Here is a 16,083-nt window from a genome sequence, read left to right on the forward strand (position 1 = left end):
TCAGACCATCTCCAACATAATTTTCCTGTTCTGCACTACAGTTGCAGATCCAACTCTGGTTGCCATGAATCAAGGGCAATGGTGTTAAAGTTCTTCCTGACAAAGCTTAAATATTTTTCTGGTATTGTGATAAGTTATCACAGTCAACCATCATTATTATGTGTTAGTCAAGGGGGAGTGCTAGAAAATTGTAATCAAACACAAATAATTATATTTATCTTCAAATAGTTGCGATGCACTAAGTAACATACGATTCTTTATGTATTAGGATCAGAGTCTTCTGTCACAGACTTATAAATCACGGCATCTTTACCAATCTGATCCTGGTGTTCATTATGCTCAGCAGCATCTCCTTGGCAGCAGAGGATCCCATACGTAATCATTCCTTTCGTAACAATGTAAGTAGATGACATAAGCGGACGTTTCACTTACAGTCTTTATAACTTTTGTGTAGATTTATGTCAGCAACAAACTCTACTGCCATGATCATTAATGATTTTGAATACTGTATATTTTTAAAAGAGGACTAGACCAAGTGCAGACCCGTTGGGTCTGTTTACCCAACGGCGTTTGCGGGGGGGGGGGGGGGGGGGCTGCGGCATTAAACTCACATTAACCACCCCCAAACACACAGGTGGGGGGAGGGGGGGTGAGAAGAGGGGAGGGAGGGGAGAGGAGGAGGAGGAAACGGGACAGATTTGGGAGGGAAAGGAGAGCGGGGTAGGGGGTGAGAGAGGGGGATGGGGGAGAGAGATGTGGGGGAGGGGGAGGTAGGGGAGGAGGGAGGGAGGGGGAGAGGGATGGGGGGAGAGGGGAAAGAGTGGGGAGGGAGAGTGGAGGGGGAAGGGGGAGAGGTGGAAGAGTGGGGAGGGAGGAGGAGAGGGGTAGGGGGGGTGATGGAAGAGGGACAGAGGGGCTGGAGGAAGGGGGCGGGTGGAGAGAGGGAAGGGGGTGGCGTAGAGAGGGAATGGGGGTGGGGGAGAGAGGGATGGGTGGGAGAGGGAGAGGGGTGAGGAGAGGGAAACATAGAACCATAGAAATTAAGTGCAGGAGTAGGCCATTCGGCCCTTCGAGCCTGCACCACCATTCAATATGATCGTGGCTGATCATCCAACTCAGTATCCTGTACCTGCCTTCTCTCCATACCCCCTGATCCCTTTAGCCACAAGGGCCACATCTAACGCCCTCTTAAATATAGCCAATGAACTGGCCTCAACTACCTTCTGTGGCAGAGAATTCCAGGGATTCACCACTCTCTGTGTGAAAAATGTTTTTCTCATCTCTGTCCTAAAGGATTTCCCCCTTATCTTTAAACTGTGACCCCTTCTTCTGGACTTCCCCAACATCTGGAACAATCTTCCTGCATTTAGCCTGTCCAACCCCTTAAGAATTTTATATGTTTCTATAAGATCCGCCCTCAATCTTCTAAATTCTAGCATGTACAAGCCGAGTCTATCCAGTCTTTCTTCATATGAAAGTCCTGACATCCCAGGAATCAGTCTGGTGAACCTTCTCTGTACTCCCTCTATGGCAACAATGTCTTTGAGCATTGGGCATTGTGACATCACACGATGGAACGTTCACCAGGGGCTGGGCCTCCTGCAAAGGCATATGTAAATGGATCCATTCCGATTGGACATCTGTGAGCATCGGGCATTGTGACATCACACGATGGAACGTTCACCTGGGGCTGGGGCTGCTTCTATGGGTGAGAAGCCAGTTTATTTTTGAAATATTGGGGGGGGGGGGAGAAGGATTTGATTAAAAATGTGTACGTAAACACGACGAAATGTAATGAGAAGCAGATACTTTGAAAGAAAAGTGAAATCTCTACCGAAATGGAAAAGATGTCGGCGATTCTGCATCTGGTTTCGGAGTTGCAGGGAATCAAAGGAAGAAAGGCGGCCGGCAGCCGTCCATGTAAATGGATCCATTCCGATTGGACATCTGCGAGTATTAGGCATTGTGACATCACACGATGGAACGAAGCAAAAGGCAGAAAGGCAGCCGGACGGACGGCAGGCGGCAGCCACAGAGTTTTATACAATAATAGATAGATAGATAGATAGATAGATATATGTCACCCTTTAATAGTTGTGACATTACATTTTCAGCACCATTGCTCAGCACAATTCCTGTTTTCAAAGCCAAAGGAAAAATTGGCTCAATAAAAATAAATAAAAGAGCACTCAACAAGCAGATGTAATATAATATGAAAGAGTGAAATCCATTTAAATGTACTTACATTTATGTTTTTGCCCATGGAAAAATTGCTCATTTGGATTTCTAGTTTTGTTATTATTCATTTTCCAGGATGTGGGAATTGCTGTCAAGGCCAGCATTCTTAAAGCCAAGATCGATAGGTTCTTGATTAATAAGGTTATGGCCAGGAAAACGGGGTTGTGGGAAAAATAGACCAACCTTGATGGAATGACGAGTCAGACTCGATGGCCAAATGACATATTTCTGGTCCTATGTCTTATAATTCTTGCTCATCCCTAATTGTCTTTTAAGTTGGTGGTGAGCCATGTTCTTGAAATACTGCCATCCTTATGTTGAAAGAACAAATACATTTCCAAGACAGGATGGTGTTTGACTTGGAAGGGAAATGAAGGCAGTGGTGTTTTTATGATTCTACTACCCTCAGGTCAGGTCGTGGAGAGTTCCCCCCGCCACGGGTGCCATGTAATTCCGTGCTACCTGCTCCAAGGTCGGATAGTCAGCGACTAAACCGTCTCCCCCACCTGGTTTGCCAGATGAGGGGGCTGTGGACCCCTAGCAGGACCAAAAACAAGACCTGTCAAAGGGCAGATGAGCTTCTAGCTTCAGTGGAACTTGCGATCACTGTCGTACACAGCATTGTAAGGAATGATGATAAAGCACACACACCAAAATCCTATACTTCCAGCGGCGGAAGTCCGCAGGAACTGGAGGACAGAGATGTGTGGTGCGTCCGGAACTGCCCTCATTCTTAGTGATGGCAAAGGTTGCAAATTGAGAGGTGGTGTCAGAGTAGCTTCGGCAAATAACTGTAGTAGATTTTATTGACTAATATGTTGTGCTATTAATAACAGGAATAATGTTGAAGGTGTTGGTTGTGATACCAATTAAGCAAGCTGCTTTGTCCTGGATGGTGTAATTTCTTGACTATGATTTGAGTTGCACCATCCACAGGGTGGGGTGTATTTCATCATGACGAGTCTTGTAGATGGTGGAAAGATTTGGTTTATCAGGAGGCGAGTCAAAGGATAACTGACCTCTGACCAAGATCTTGTACTTGCAGTATTTATGTGACTTGTCCAGTGTCGTTTTGATTAAATGTGACATTGATGGTGAGAATCCCAACCATGGAAAATCAGGCTGTGTGGTTGTACTCTTGCCTGCTGGAGATAGCCATTGCTGAGCATCAATGCAGTGCAAATGTGACGTGTCCACCCACCAGGTTGTTTAGACTTTACTTACTGCAGGTATGGCTACTTTATCTGCTGAGGAGTGAAGCGATAGCTGATTCTAATCTGATGAGTTTTGTGTTGGGTAACATTTGCTTTCTTTTCAATATTCATACTTGGAAGGTGGGCCTAGATGGCAAAGCTGGCATTGGTTGATCATTGCTAATTACTCTGAAAAGGTAATGGACAAATCTTGCAAATTGCTTTGCTCTCTTGAGAAAGTTTCCTTGCGATGCTATCAGGAATGGAACAGGAACATAATCAGGTGATTAGGTGAGGAACTTGGAGTTGTTGATCTTCCATGCACCCTTAGCTCTTATTCTTCAGTGCATTGGAGTCCAATGTGTTTGTGCTGGGCAACTGCAAAAGCTTTAGTGAATGTCTAGCAAAGGAGCATGGAGGAGTTGCTGATTAGCAAGCTGCCAGTAATCACACTGTAACAATAAGGGAGGTTGTAGAGGTGTGGGCTATTAGACCAGATGAATTGATGGTATAATATTAAACATTGGTTATTACTTTTACAATCATCAAACCAGACAGAGAAGTTAATGTCATATGTGAATTGTATTTTATACTGTAGATGACAGAATTTGAGGTTAGAGATCTGTTATATGTAGCAGAGTACCCAGCCTCTTATTCACTGCCATCAATATATGGTGGTGTTGATTCTCGGTTTAGTTATGGACCATTGGATATTGACATTTTAACATAACAATAGCAGTTCACTCAGATGACCTGATATGAAATAAATGCACAAATTATATTTTATGCAGATTTGCTTTCTGATGTCCATCAACAATTTTCCCTTAAGCATTGTCCAATTTCCATGTTATGCTGAACATTTCTATTCTGCCTTTTCAGATTCTTGGTTATTTTGACTATGCTTTTACAGCGATCTTTACTGTTGAAATCCTATTCAAGGTAATACACTGTTTGGTTCTCTTGCCTTAATGAATGATTAGAGTAAAGCTAATGTTTTAAAATCATTTGCTTCCTTTCCAGATCCTAGGCTATGCAGATTATGTCTTCACTAGTATGTTTACTTTTGAAATCTTGATGAAGGTAACAGAGGGCCAGGTTGCTGTGTGTGATAATTGATGGGTCTACGACCTCTTTGCACAAACATTTCACTGTAGCATGATGCACGATTTCTGAGTGATGTTTCTGCTGCACTCAATGGCATATCTTAATCCACTGCCACACTCCACCGTGAGCCATTGTTTTGAGTCATTGGCCAGTATAAATCTTCTGAATGCAATTCTTTCAATCTGTTGACATGTATGAAGGTCTGTGGACTGAACTTAAGTCATTCATTAATAATTAATTATGCATGTAATTTTGTTTTCAAGCATACAGTTTTTCTTGTAATTACATAATATGTCAATTGAGAAACGTGTTTAATTATGTTCCTTATGAAAAATTAATATAGTGTCAAACTTGAGTTAGAGTTATGTTTGAGAGAACAACCTGCTCCTTTTTGCTCTACATTGTTCCAAGTTTTATTCACAAGATGTACAAAAACAATCTTGTATGTGGTAATCAACTATAGATTCACGAATATCTCTCAACATCCTGTTGAGCAGATTGCAAAACACATATATTTCAGTTTTGCCTGTGGGTTCTATGAGAATGTAAAGATAGATGAATAAAATGTCTAGAAAACAAAATATTCTACCTTTGACAGTTTTGCTATTGTTTTCGGCATTTACCTCTACTGTGCATTAAATCATTAAAGTAATTGCTGCATAATACAAATTTACAGAAATACGTACAATACCATACAAAAGTTCACCACTTTTTCCAGCAATCTTTTTCAGCAATATTGAGATAGTTCCAAGCTTTGTGCATTATTTAAACCCAGATTGAGAACTTCAATCACTATGACTAATGAGTTTGTTTACATTGAAAAGTAACAGGACAGTTAACTATTTAAATGATAAAAGCAACAGAATTCATCTGTATATTAAATGTTGGCTTTATACTCGATGCAGCCATGTGGCCATGATCTCCCTGAGTGTGGTCTGCTCTCTGCCTGTATTATCCAGTCACTTACATTTATATTCTCTGGTCGGAGAAAGTTAATCCCATTGTCCTGTCCATCACAGAGCGAAATGATGGGTCCTTGTGAAGCAGCAGCACCTTCAATGCCTTCAATCTGAGTCAAGTGATCAAAACAGTGCAAGAAAGACACTTCAAAGCAGAAATGTAACAAGATCCTTTTTATTGATCAAGTTCCATTAAACAGGTCTAAAATTTGTAAATAAATATGTAGACATCAACCAGAACACCGAAATATTATTTAAAATGAGATGGATCTATCTAAGTAAGTCATTAACATAGGAAATTAATGGGTGCAGACATAATAAGATAATAAATGGAACGTTTGATTGGGATTCTATATATAATATAAACTCGGTGACATGCCAAAGCAGATGTATCATTATTATTCTCATTGTTTCCTTCAGACCATCATTAAATTTCACTGACGTGCCTCACCTGGTGCACTACAATCCAAGTGGCTCAGCAAAAAATGACATATTTATATTATGTTATGTAACTGGAGAGAGATACTTTTGAAAAATTACTAGTGCTGATGCAAAGCTGAGATTTTAACCATTATCCATGGAATTGTCATGGCAACAAGGATTGAACCCGACCTTCTATTTTTCTCATTAGATCAGTGCAGAATCCTGACAAACTATTGAGAGAACAATCTGCCCCTTTTTGCTTTACATTGTTCCAAGTTTTATTCACAAGTATGAACAGTTATGTATGTGGTAATCAACTATAGATTTACGAATATCTCTCGGGACATCCCTTTGAGCAGATTGTAAATAAATTAATAAATACTTAAAGTCTTTACATTTCCCTAGTTTTCACAAGATTACTTTCCTCTTTAGTTTAGTTTCCTAATAAGTTGGGAAGCAGAGGCAAATCCTTTCTTCGCCTATGATTCGCCTTTTCATTGTGTGAGCATGATGGTTTCGGCATGGTGACTTTCTATCTTGAATCAGTGCCAGCATTGGCAGGCTGCAGACTGCAATACCAAAACATTGGGTTGTTATTTTAGTATCTTTTCATTTCAGCAATTTGCAACAAAGCTTCTAACTCCACTAACTCTAACTCTAACTTCTAAAAGCTGCGATGAATGGCGGCGGCAGCTAAGATGTAAAACTCCTTTCTTAATTAACTCTTGACAGTTTTACTGATAAAAAGCCAATAGTCTCTTACTGAGGCTTGGAAAAGCACAAAGGACTTTGGCCATTGTTTACTATTTTGCAGAAAAGATTGTTTAGTACATCTGAAATTGAAGGGTGTGTCTGAGCTGTTCTTGATGAAAGAGAAAATCTTATACACATGCATATAGCTTCAGAATAGGATTATGGTTTGACCATTGTATAATGTTATTTGCTTTATTCATACTTCAATGCTATTTTAAGATTAAACTTGACAAATGATTTGAAAATTGCAAGTTACATTTTGGCCAATAATATTCATCTGTATAATGAAGGATAGATTGGGCAGTGGGGAAGTCATCTTGGCAGAAGTTTAGTAGCCAGGAAACCATGCCGAATGGGCTTCTTGTCTGTAGGATTTAATGTTTTGGACTTTGTTTCCCAATTCTTCGCCAGCTTTCATAAGTGGCACCAGGCAATTCTCTCAGCATATGACAGTCCCGCCATCCCGGGAATTAACCTTGTAAACCTACGCTGCACTACCTCCATAGCAAGAATACCCTTCCTCAAATTAGGGGACCAAAACGGCACACAATACTCTAGGTGTGGTCTCACTAGGGATCTGTACAACTGCAAAAGGACCTCTTTGCTCCTATACTCAACACCCTCTTGTTATGAAAGCCAACATGCCATTCGCTTTCTTCACTGCCTGCTATACCTGCATGCTTACTTTCATTGACTGATCAACAAGGACACCCCCAGATCCCGTTGTACTTCCCCTTTTCCCAACTTGACACCATTTAGATAATAATCTGCCTTCGTGTTTTTGCTACCAAAGTGGATAACCTCACATTTATCCACATTAAACTGCATCTGCCATGCATCTGCCCACTCACACAACCTGTCCAAGTCACGCTGCATTCTCATAGCATCCTCCTCACAGTTCACACTGCCACCCAGATTAGATTACTGGGACTAGGATGCATGGGGTGATGAAGAAATTGGTAGAGTTGGAATGAGAGGTTCAGAAAGATCAGCTGAGGGTCATTTGAGGGCAGCATGGATACATCTACATTTGTGAAATCTGCGGGTTCTTTTAGAACATGGCAATCTGGTGCAAGGAGTTATAACTGGATAGCTGGCAAGTGGGACTCCAACCCTAACCCGAACAGTAATTCAAAACCTTGAATGGAGGGAGGATCAACTTGCTATACCTATTTTTGTATTTCGAACCTGCTGTTAAAATCCCGTACCCCACTCCCCCACCCCCCCTTGCATTAAGAATGCTTTTCTAATAGTCCAAAGTTAACAGAATAATGAACAAAGCAATAACACTTTCCTTAACATGATTGAAACATTCAGTGAGGTAAAGCAGCGTTTATTGGGGTGGTTTACCTGATCAAGCTGCATCAAGGTGTTTTCAGTCTAATGAGTAGATGTTAAGATCCTTTCAGGAGCATTTTAAAGGAGAGCGAGGGAGGCTTAGAATAGAATTGAAGGGCCGTATGGCCCACTCCTGCACCTATTGTCTACAGTACATAGGGGCATCATAGTTCATAGGGGCCAAGTGATCAATGGCAAATAATTGATGCTGGACCTCAGAAGATAGGAAATTCAGAAATTCTTGTCGTCCTTTAAATGTTTTTAAAAGTCTATGCATATATACCATTGCCACAGACGGCTGTGGAGGCCAAGTCAGTGGATATTTTTAAGGCAGAGACAGATTCTTGATTAGTAGAGGTGTCAGAAGCTATGGGGAGAAGGCTGGAGAATGGGGTTAGGAGGGAGAGATAGATCAGCTATGATTGAATGGCGGAGTAGACTTGATGAGCCAAATGGCCTAATTCTACTCCTATCACTTAAATACCATACCATAAATTAGAAACTCCATCATTCAATAAGACCATGGATTAACTGATTGTCACCTCAATTCTGCATTCTTGCTTACCAAGGTAATTTAACATTGTATTGCTTATAAAAAATATATCTACCTAGAGAGCTAATAAATGCTATTGGACTATTGATGAAACAGTGTAAATCCGTTTTATCTTCATATGCTTTCCTTCTTCAGATGATGACATATGGAGCATTTTTACACAAAGGTGCTTTCTGTAGAAATTACTTCAACTTGTTGGACATCTTGGTTGTGGGTGTATCACTCATTTCCTTTGGAATTCAGTAAGTATCTGTTTCTGGTAAACAAATATAAGCAATTTATCCCTACAAATTATATACATGTAACGGTGCATTTTCTATTTTGATAAGAATGCATCTGATTAAAAAATAATTAATTGCTTAGGAATGTGCCTACACTTACTAACTGTTATTTTAAGTATAAAACTTAAAAAATTATATTTATGATATTTTGACTAAAACCTAGAAAAAAAATTTGGGAAAATTAATATTTATTGAAAAACTGTGCAAAGTTTAAAATAGCTTGGATGACAATACCCATTCCTTCTGAATTTTATTATGTCCTCCTCCGCCTCCTCCTCCTCAGGCAGCCCCTTGAGAATGACTTGCTTTTTCTGCAATTCCCTGGCTTCTGGGGTGACTAATGCGTCCTACGCAGGCTTTGCAGATTCTGTCATCAACTGTCTTCTTAATCTTCCTCCTTGCTTTTCACATATGCATCCGGGTGGATTTTCATTATGAATTCCTGAGTGCACATTTATAATGGAATAACCATTGTAAACTACTTTTAATGCAATGAGCCTGGCTGCCTCTCAACAAATGCACACTAACCGCTTTATGTGCTTCATGCATCTGAGGAATTCACCAATCCTGATGACCTCCAATTCTTTGCTTGCTGATTTGCCTTGGCATGGAGGTTTAATGTTTAGTCCATATTTAATATAAAAAAATAATGAAAATAATTTTAATTTAACTTCACCAGAAATTGAATGTGATTGAGCAGACCACTAATTTATTTGCGGCTAGATATTGTTCTCCAATTTGAGGAACAACACCTCATATTTTGCTTGGGCAGCGGAATGAATATTGGCTTCTCTAACTTCAAGTTACCCTTGCCTTCCCTCTCTCTCCATCCCTCCCCCTTTCCCAGTTCTCCGACTAGTCTGACTGTCCTTGTTTACATTTTATCTCTGTTTGCTTTGTTGTTACCTTCTCCAAGCTAACAATGATCCATTCTACACCGTCCTTGATCTCCATCCCCTTTGTCTTATATTCACACCATACACTTCCTTATCTCTGTATCTCCCTCTCCCCTGACTCAGTCTGAAGAAGGGTTTCGACCCGAATGTCACCCATTCCTTCTATCCAGAGATGCTGCCTGTCCTGTTGAGTTACTCCACCATTCAATGGTTTAGCATATGATGAGCATTTGACAGCACTGGGCCTCTACTCTAAAAGGTTGAGGGGGGACTTCATTGAAACTTACAGAATAATGAAAGCTATAAATAGAGTAGATGTGGAAAGGATGTTTCCACTGGTTGGAGATTCTAGAACCATAGGTCTTAGCCTCAGAATTAAAGGGCTCTCTTTTAAAAATGAGGTGAGGAGGAACCTCTTTAGTCAGAGGGTAGTTAATTTGTGGAACTTATTGCCACACAGGGTTATGGAGGCCAAGTCAGTGGATATTTCTAAGGCAGAGATAGACAAATTGTTGATTAGAACGGGTGTCAAGGATTATGGGGAGAAGGCAGGAAAATGGGATTAGGAAGCAGAGATCAGCCATGATTGAATGATGGAGTGGACTCGATGGGCCGAATGGCCTAATTCTATTCCTATAACTTGTGAACGTGAATTTTGTATTTATTTTCAGTTTAAACCGGCATCTGCAGTTCTTTCCTACTAGATATTGTTCCCCACTGATTCCTGATTAAGATTTGAATTGCCCAAGATTCCTCCGTCTCTTGATAGAGAATTTCCAAGCGCCAATCATTTTCCCTGCTTTATTTCCCCACTTAAAAATCAGTGCTACCTCTCTTGCTCAACCCCACCCTCTCACTTTCTTTCACCTCCTGCTAATCTCATTTTCTCCTTCTCTCCACCTCTTTCCCTCTAGTTTCTCCATTTCCCTTCCTTCCCTTCAGTTTCTGATCTCATTTATCCCCATCTTCATTCCTTGTAAACCAAGATGATCACAAGTGCTCCTCCCACCATGTCCATCCCTCCCTAATGATGCCTATTCTTTATTAATTAATGATTGCCATAAACCACTGATGTTTATTTATTTTGCAGCATTTGAGACAACTTTTAATTTTCCCAAATCCCTAAGTCATCCATGTGTCCTTGGGAGCATCTGATCTTTAATTAATTTCCCCCATTGTCCCCAGTCTTTAATTTTCCCATCTGCTTCACATCTTAATGAAGCATTCCATGTTTTTATTACTTCATTTATTTTCTTCTGTAAAGCCAATCTTTGATTTGTCAAACCCTAAAACCTGTTGAACTAATCTTACTCATTGGCAAACATATTTTTAAGTTCTTAACCACCACCTATTTTTTGTTGTTATTTTTTTGTTATGCTCTTCCTGAGTTTCTACCTCCCATTCTCTTCACATGTTCCCCAGACTCTACCTTTATTGTTCTCCACCATCCCGGCTTCTTCTTCTCATTGTCCCTTTTTATTTTTAGTGCTCACCGTTTTGTCTTCATTGCTGTATTTGTTACTCTATCTATTGTTATCATGTTTCTGTCCACTCTGTGAGCTTTGTATGAACGAGGAATATCTTTGCACCCTGGTATATATTATAATAAACAAATCTGATCAGAAATAGGCCATTCAGCCCATCAAGCCCCTGCCATTCAATCATGGCTGATCTTTCTTTCCCTCACAACCCCATTCTCCTGCCTTCTCTCTGTAACCCTTGACAACCTTACCAATCAATTATCTGCCAATCTCTGCCCAAAAAAAACAGTGACTTGGCCTCCACAGCCATCTCTGGCAAAGAATTCCACAGATTCACCACCCTCTGACTAAAGAAATTCCTCCTCATCTCTTCTAAAGGTACATCCTTATATTTTGGTGCTATGTTCTCTGGTTCTAGACTCTCCTACTAGTGAAAACATCTCCACATCCACGCACTCCAGGCCTTTCACTTTTCTAAACTCTAGTGAGTACAGGCCCAGTGCCTTCAAACGCTCGAAATATATTGACCCAATAATTCCTGGGTTTATTCTTGTAAACCCCTGGACCCTCTCCAATGTCGCTACCTGTCCCTCCACCTATCTTCGTATCATCCACAAACTTAGCCACAAAGTCTTCAATTCTCTCACCCAAATGCCATATGCTGAGAGAATGACTGTCTGTCTGTCTGTCTGTCTGTCTGTCTGTCTGTCTGTCTGTCTGTCTGCCTGCCTGCCTGCCTGCCTGCCTGCCTGCCTGCCTGCCTGCCTGCCTGCCTGCCTGTCTGTCTTGCTGACTGTCATATGCTGAGAGAATGGAGCGGCTGGGCTTGTATACTCTGGAGTTTAGAAGGATGAGAGGAGATCTTATTGAAACATATAAGATTATTAAGGGTTTGGACACGCTAGAGGCAGGAAACATGTTCCCGATGTTGGGGGAGTCCAGACCCAGGGGACACAGTTTGAGAATAAGGGGTAAGCCATTTAGAACAGAGACGAGGAAACACTTTTTCTCACAGAGAGTTGTGAGTCTGTGGAATTCTCTGCCACAGAGGGTGGTGGAGGCTGGTTCTCTGGATACTTTCAAGAGAGAGCTAGATAGGGCTCTTAAAGATAGCGGAGTCTGGGAATATGGAGAGAAGGCAGGAACGGGGTACTGATTGAGATGATCAGCCATGATCACATTAAATGGCGGTGCTGGCTCGAAGGGCTGAATGGCCTACTCCTGCACCTATTGTCTATTGTCTATTGCCAAATCATTGGTATATAATGTGAAGAGTAGCAGCCCCAACACCAACCCTTGGGGAACACTGCTCGTTACTAGCAGCCAACCAGAAAAAGCCTCCTTTATTCTCACTCTTTGCCTTCTGTCATTCAGCCAGCCTTCTATCCTTGCTAGTATCTTCCCTCTTATACCATGATCTGACCTAAATTCCTCCTGATCACCTTTTCCCAATGGTTTAAATGTGATTTCATATTTGCACAAATTGGAAAATGTACCACGGGAGCTGCAGTGTTCTGATTGATGAATCCCTAGAGTTTGTGTAATGATTACACAATCATCGGTTAGAAAGGCATTCAAGACTCATGCAATTTGTCATTTGTTAGTAGCACAAAGAAATTGCCAACAATTAAATAATGTCATTGTGACCAGAGCAGTTCTTACCCCAATTTCAGAAACAAATCTGTAGAAATGCGATTATATCTTGCCTTAAAGCATCTTCAAGATTTTTCAAAGTGCTTCACAAAAGAATAAACATGAATATTTGCTTCTTTTCACACAGGTCTAGTGCTATTTCAGTGGTGAAGATTCTTCGTGTCCTAAGGGTTTTAAGACCACTTCGAGCAATCAATAGGGCGAAGGGACTAAAGGTTTCACTTAACCATTTTCTATATACCTAATTTCATTGTGGAAATTTAAAAGTTGTAATTTTTTGTTAATACTATTTTTGTTCTTTCTCTTTCAGCATGTTGTTCAATGTGTATTTGTTGCTATTAAAACCATTGGTAACATCATGATTGTTACAACTCTTCTGCAGTTCATGTTTGCCTGTATTGGGGTTCAGCTGTTCAAGGTAAATGTGGATCAGACTTTACCTGCATTTTTCTTCCAATTCAGGCTCGAGTTTAAAAATCCATTTTAGCCTAAAACAAAATACATTAATTTTTCAGGGTAAATTCTACCGCTGTACAGATGAAGCAAAACAATTTCCTGAAGATTGCAAGTGAGAAACATGTTGAAATATATTATCTTTGTAGTGAACATTTTGTTTTTGATGCTGATTTGTCTAATGAGCTATTGAACCACCTTATTTGCCTGAATGTGAAATCATGTTTTTTTCAAGTTGTTCTGTGGTTTTCTTGGATCAAGTCAAGTTGAGTTCATTGTCATCTGCACAAGTAAGATGAGGTACAGATACAATAAAAAATCTTACAGCAACATCACAAAGACATAGACTCAGACTATACAGAAAAACATAAAATATACAACAATTACACTTAATTATTACACAGTCATTTATTTTAAGTGAGAAGTGGGAAATTTGGAAGGACTTTCATTGTAATGTTGTAGATGTATGTTAACTTATGATTATTACATGCAATTAATGAATTAATATTGATCAATATAAATCAATATTTTAATGACATCTGTTCCTTTAACATAGGGGGACTTTCATTCTTTATAAAGATGGTGAAGTAGATCAACCAGTCATTCGTGACCGAGTTTGGTACAACAGTGATTACAACTTTGACAATGTCCTTTCAGCAATGATGGCACTGTTTACAGTATCGACCTTTGAAGGCTGGCCGGCGTAAGCAGATGTCTTTATTTTTAAAGACGGAGATAATCTTGAAAATTAATGTGAAACTATTCCCTTAATTTTACTCTCAGAATTGTATGTCGATTAGCAATGATTGTTACACTTTATCACGTGTGTGAGTAAATAAATATTCATTGCTCTATCAGTTGAAACAAGTTAACTTGAAGCAGAGGTAGATCAGATCCTTGGAGTTGATTTACACGGCAAGGTGAAACACCAACTTTAACTTGTAATGGAAACGTATCTTTAACTGTGTGGAAGTGGATATACTTAACATCTCAGAAAGATGAGTGCAGATATTTAAATTCCCTCAGAAAGTATGTGCAGTGATTGATACATGTAGTGACGCTATAAACATAATCAGAAAGAATCTTATTTGCATCAATAAGCACTTTAGTCTCTGTACTTGTCTTGTTTGGCTTGTAGCTGCAATTTCATGGTATTTCTTTGTTATGTCAAATTTGCCTTTTGGTCAATTGACATTTTTGTTGAAAAGCAAAACAAAAGCATTTTCTGGAATAAAAATAGATCTGAAATAAATGCAGAATATGCTGTAAATAGCTGGACAAGTGGTTGGCTGGGCAGCATTTCTGGAGAGAGAAACAGAATTAATGCTTCCTATCAATGATTCATCATCAATACTCTATCCACATCATCAATACTCTATCCACATTATCAATACTCTATCCACATCATCAATACTCTATCCACATCAACTTGAGAGATGTCACCTGAAGGTACAAAAGCTGTGCCACCTTTCCTCAGCTAGTATCAACCTCAGCTGTTCTTGCAGTTTCTCTTGGTCTCCAGCCTTTCACAGATATTCCCTTTGTCGTAAAAAACAAACTGTTGAGGAAAAGCTTCTCACTGAACCTCGGTATACGTGATAATAAACTAAACTAACTAACTAAGTCAGCGAGTCAGGCAGCATCTGTGAAGGGAAATGGTCAGTCGACAGGGGAAGGGCTTTGATTCAAAACATTTTTGCCTCCGATTCCAGCATCTGCAGTCCCTTGTGTCTCCATTCCTTTTGCTGTCTCCACTGCTTCCCCTTCTCTGCAAATTTTTTAAAATTCTCAGTTTGATGAAAGGGAATACCTGATGCAACTTCACTTCTCTCTATAGATGTTGCCTGACAGGCTAAGTATTTCTAGCAGAGTTCAGAGTTTTAAAGAGTTTGAGTTTATTGATCAGAACAGTTAGTGTCTTGTCTAATTGAAAATTAAAATGTTTATCCATTATCAGTAAAATTTATCTTCATTGAAATGGTTTTGTATTAAAATATTTTTTTGTACTCTACATGATATAAATATGCATCTGGTTAAGGAAGAGATACAATGAATATGTTAAGTTTGAACAAGGTGTACACATTTTGACATGGGTGTAAGGGCATTTCTTTGATTGTTTTTCAGACTGCTGTACAAAGCAATAGACTCAAATGGAGAAAACATTGGCCCGGTCTACAACAATCGTGTGGAAATTTCTATATTCTTTATTATTTACATTATTATCATTGCTTTCTTCATGATGAACATCTTTGTAGGTTTTGTCATCGTCACATTCCAGGAGCAGGGAGAACTAGAGTACAAAAATTGTGAATTGGACAAAAATCAGGTTAGAAATCACGTTGAATTGCCTGTGTTAACATATATGCTGAATTGGTGTAGTGCACAGGAACATCATAAATTGTTGTAATTTACTGACCAGTAAAGGTGGATTTTAGCTTCAATTTCATTGTTGGTAGAAGTGATTTCTAATTTGTTAAATTTACAATTTTAATCCACAATTGTGTTAATTATATTTAGCTCCGGTTGAATATGTTCTTAGAGCTTCATTCATGTGACATTTGAACACAGAATAAACAATCACGTACCCTATGTTATGGACAATAGATGTTCATGGAACATCATGTCCAATCCTGTGGCATTCCCTCCCTCACTCAACCTGTTGATTCCAGTAAGAATGCAACGACTCACTGGCTCTCCACTCTGCATTGGACCACTTGGACAATAAAAACACTTGCGTCAGGTTGTTGTTTATAGACTA

The 16,083-nt window shown here is 39.7% G+C and overlaps 1 protein-coding gene across 3 annotated transcripts in view; it reads left to right on the forward strand.

The window, feature by feature from the left end:
* Positions 1-16,083, forward strand: part of cacna1d (calcium voltage-gated channel subunit alpha1 D) — a 352,130-nt gene that overhangs the window by 217,357 nt on the left and 118,690 nt on the right. For all 3 annotated transcript variants that reach the window (XM_033036547.1, XM_033036546.1, XM_033036548.1), the window contains 8 exons: positions 269-398; positions 4,311-4,370; positions 8,697-8,803; positions 13,000-13,087; positions 13,183-13,290; positions 13,388-13,440; positions 13,882-14,028; positions 15,450-15,651. In XM_033036547.1, coding sequence (XP_032892438.1) covers positions 269-398; positions 4,311-4,370; positions 8,697-8,803; positions 13,000-13,087; positions 13,183-13,290; positions 13,388-13,440; positions 13,882-14,028; positions 15,450-15,651 — 895 coding nt within the window. The remainder of the gene's footprint in view (positions 1-268; positions 399-4,310; positions 4,371-8,696; positions 8,804-12,999; positions 13,088-13,182; positions 13,291-13,387; positions 13,441-13,881; positions 14,029-15,449; positions 15,652-16,083) is intronic.

The sequence above is a fragment of the Amblyraja radiata genome, chromosome 18 (genome assembly GCF_010909765.2).
Source record: "Amblyraja radiata isolate CabotCenter1 chromosome 18, sAmbRad1.1.pri, whole genome shotgun sequence".
NCBI classification, from domain to species: domain Eukaryota; kingdom Metazoa; phylum Chordata; class Chondrichthyes; order Rajiformes; family Rajidae; genus Amblyraja; species Amblyraja radiata.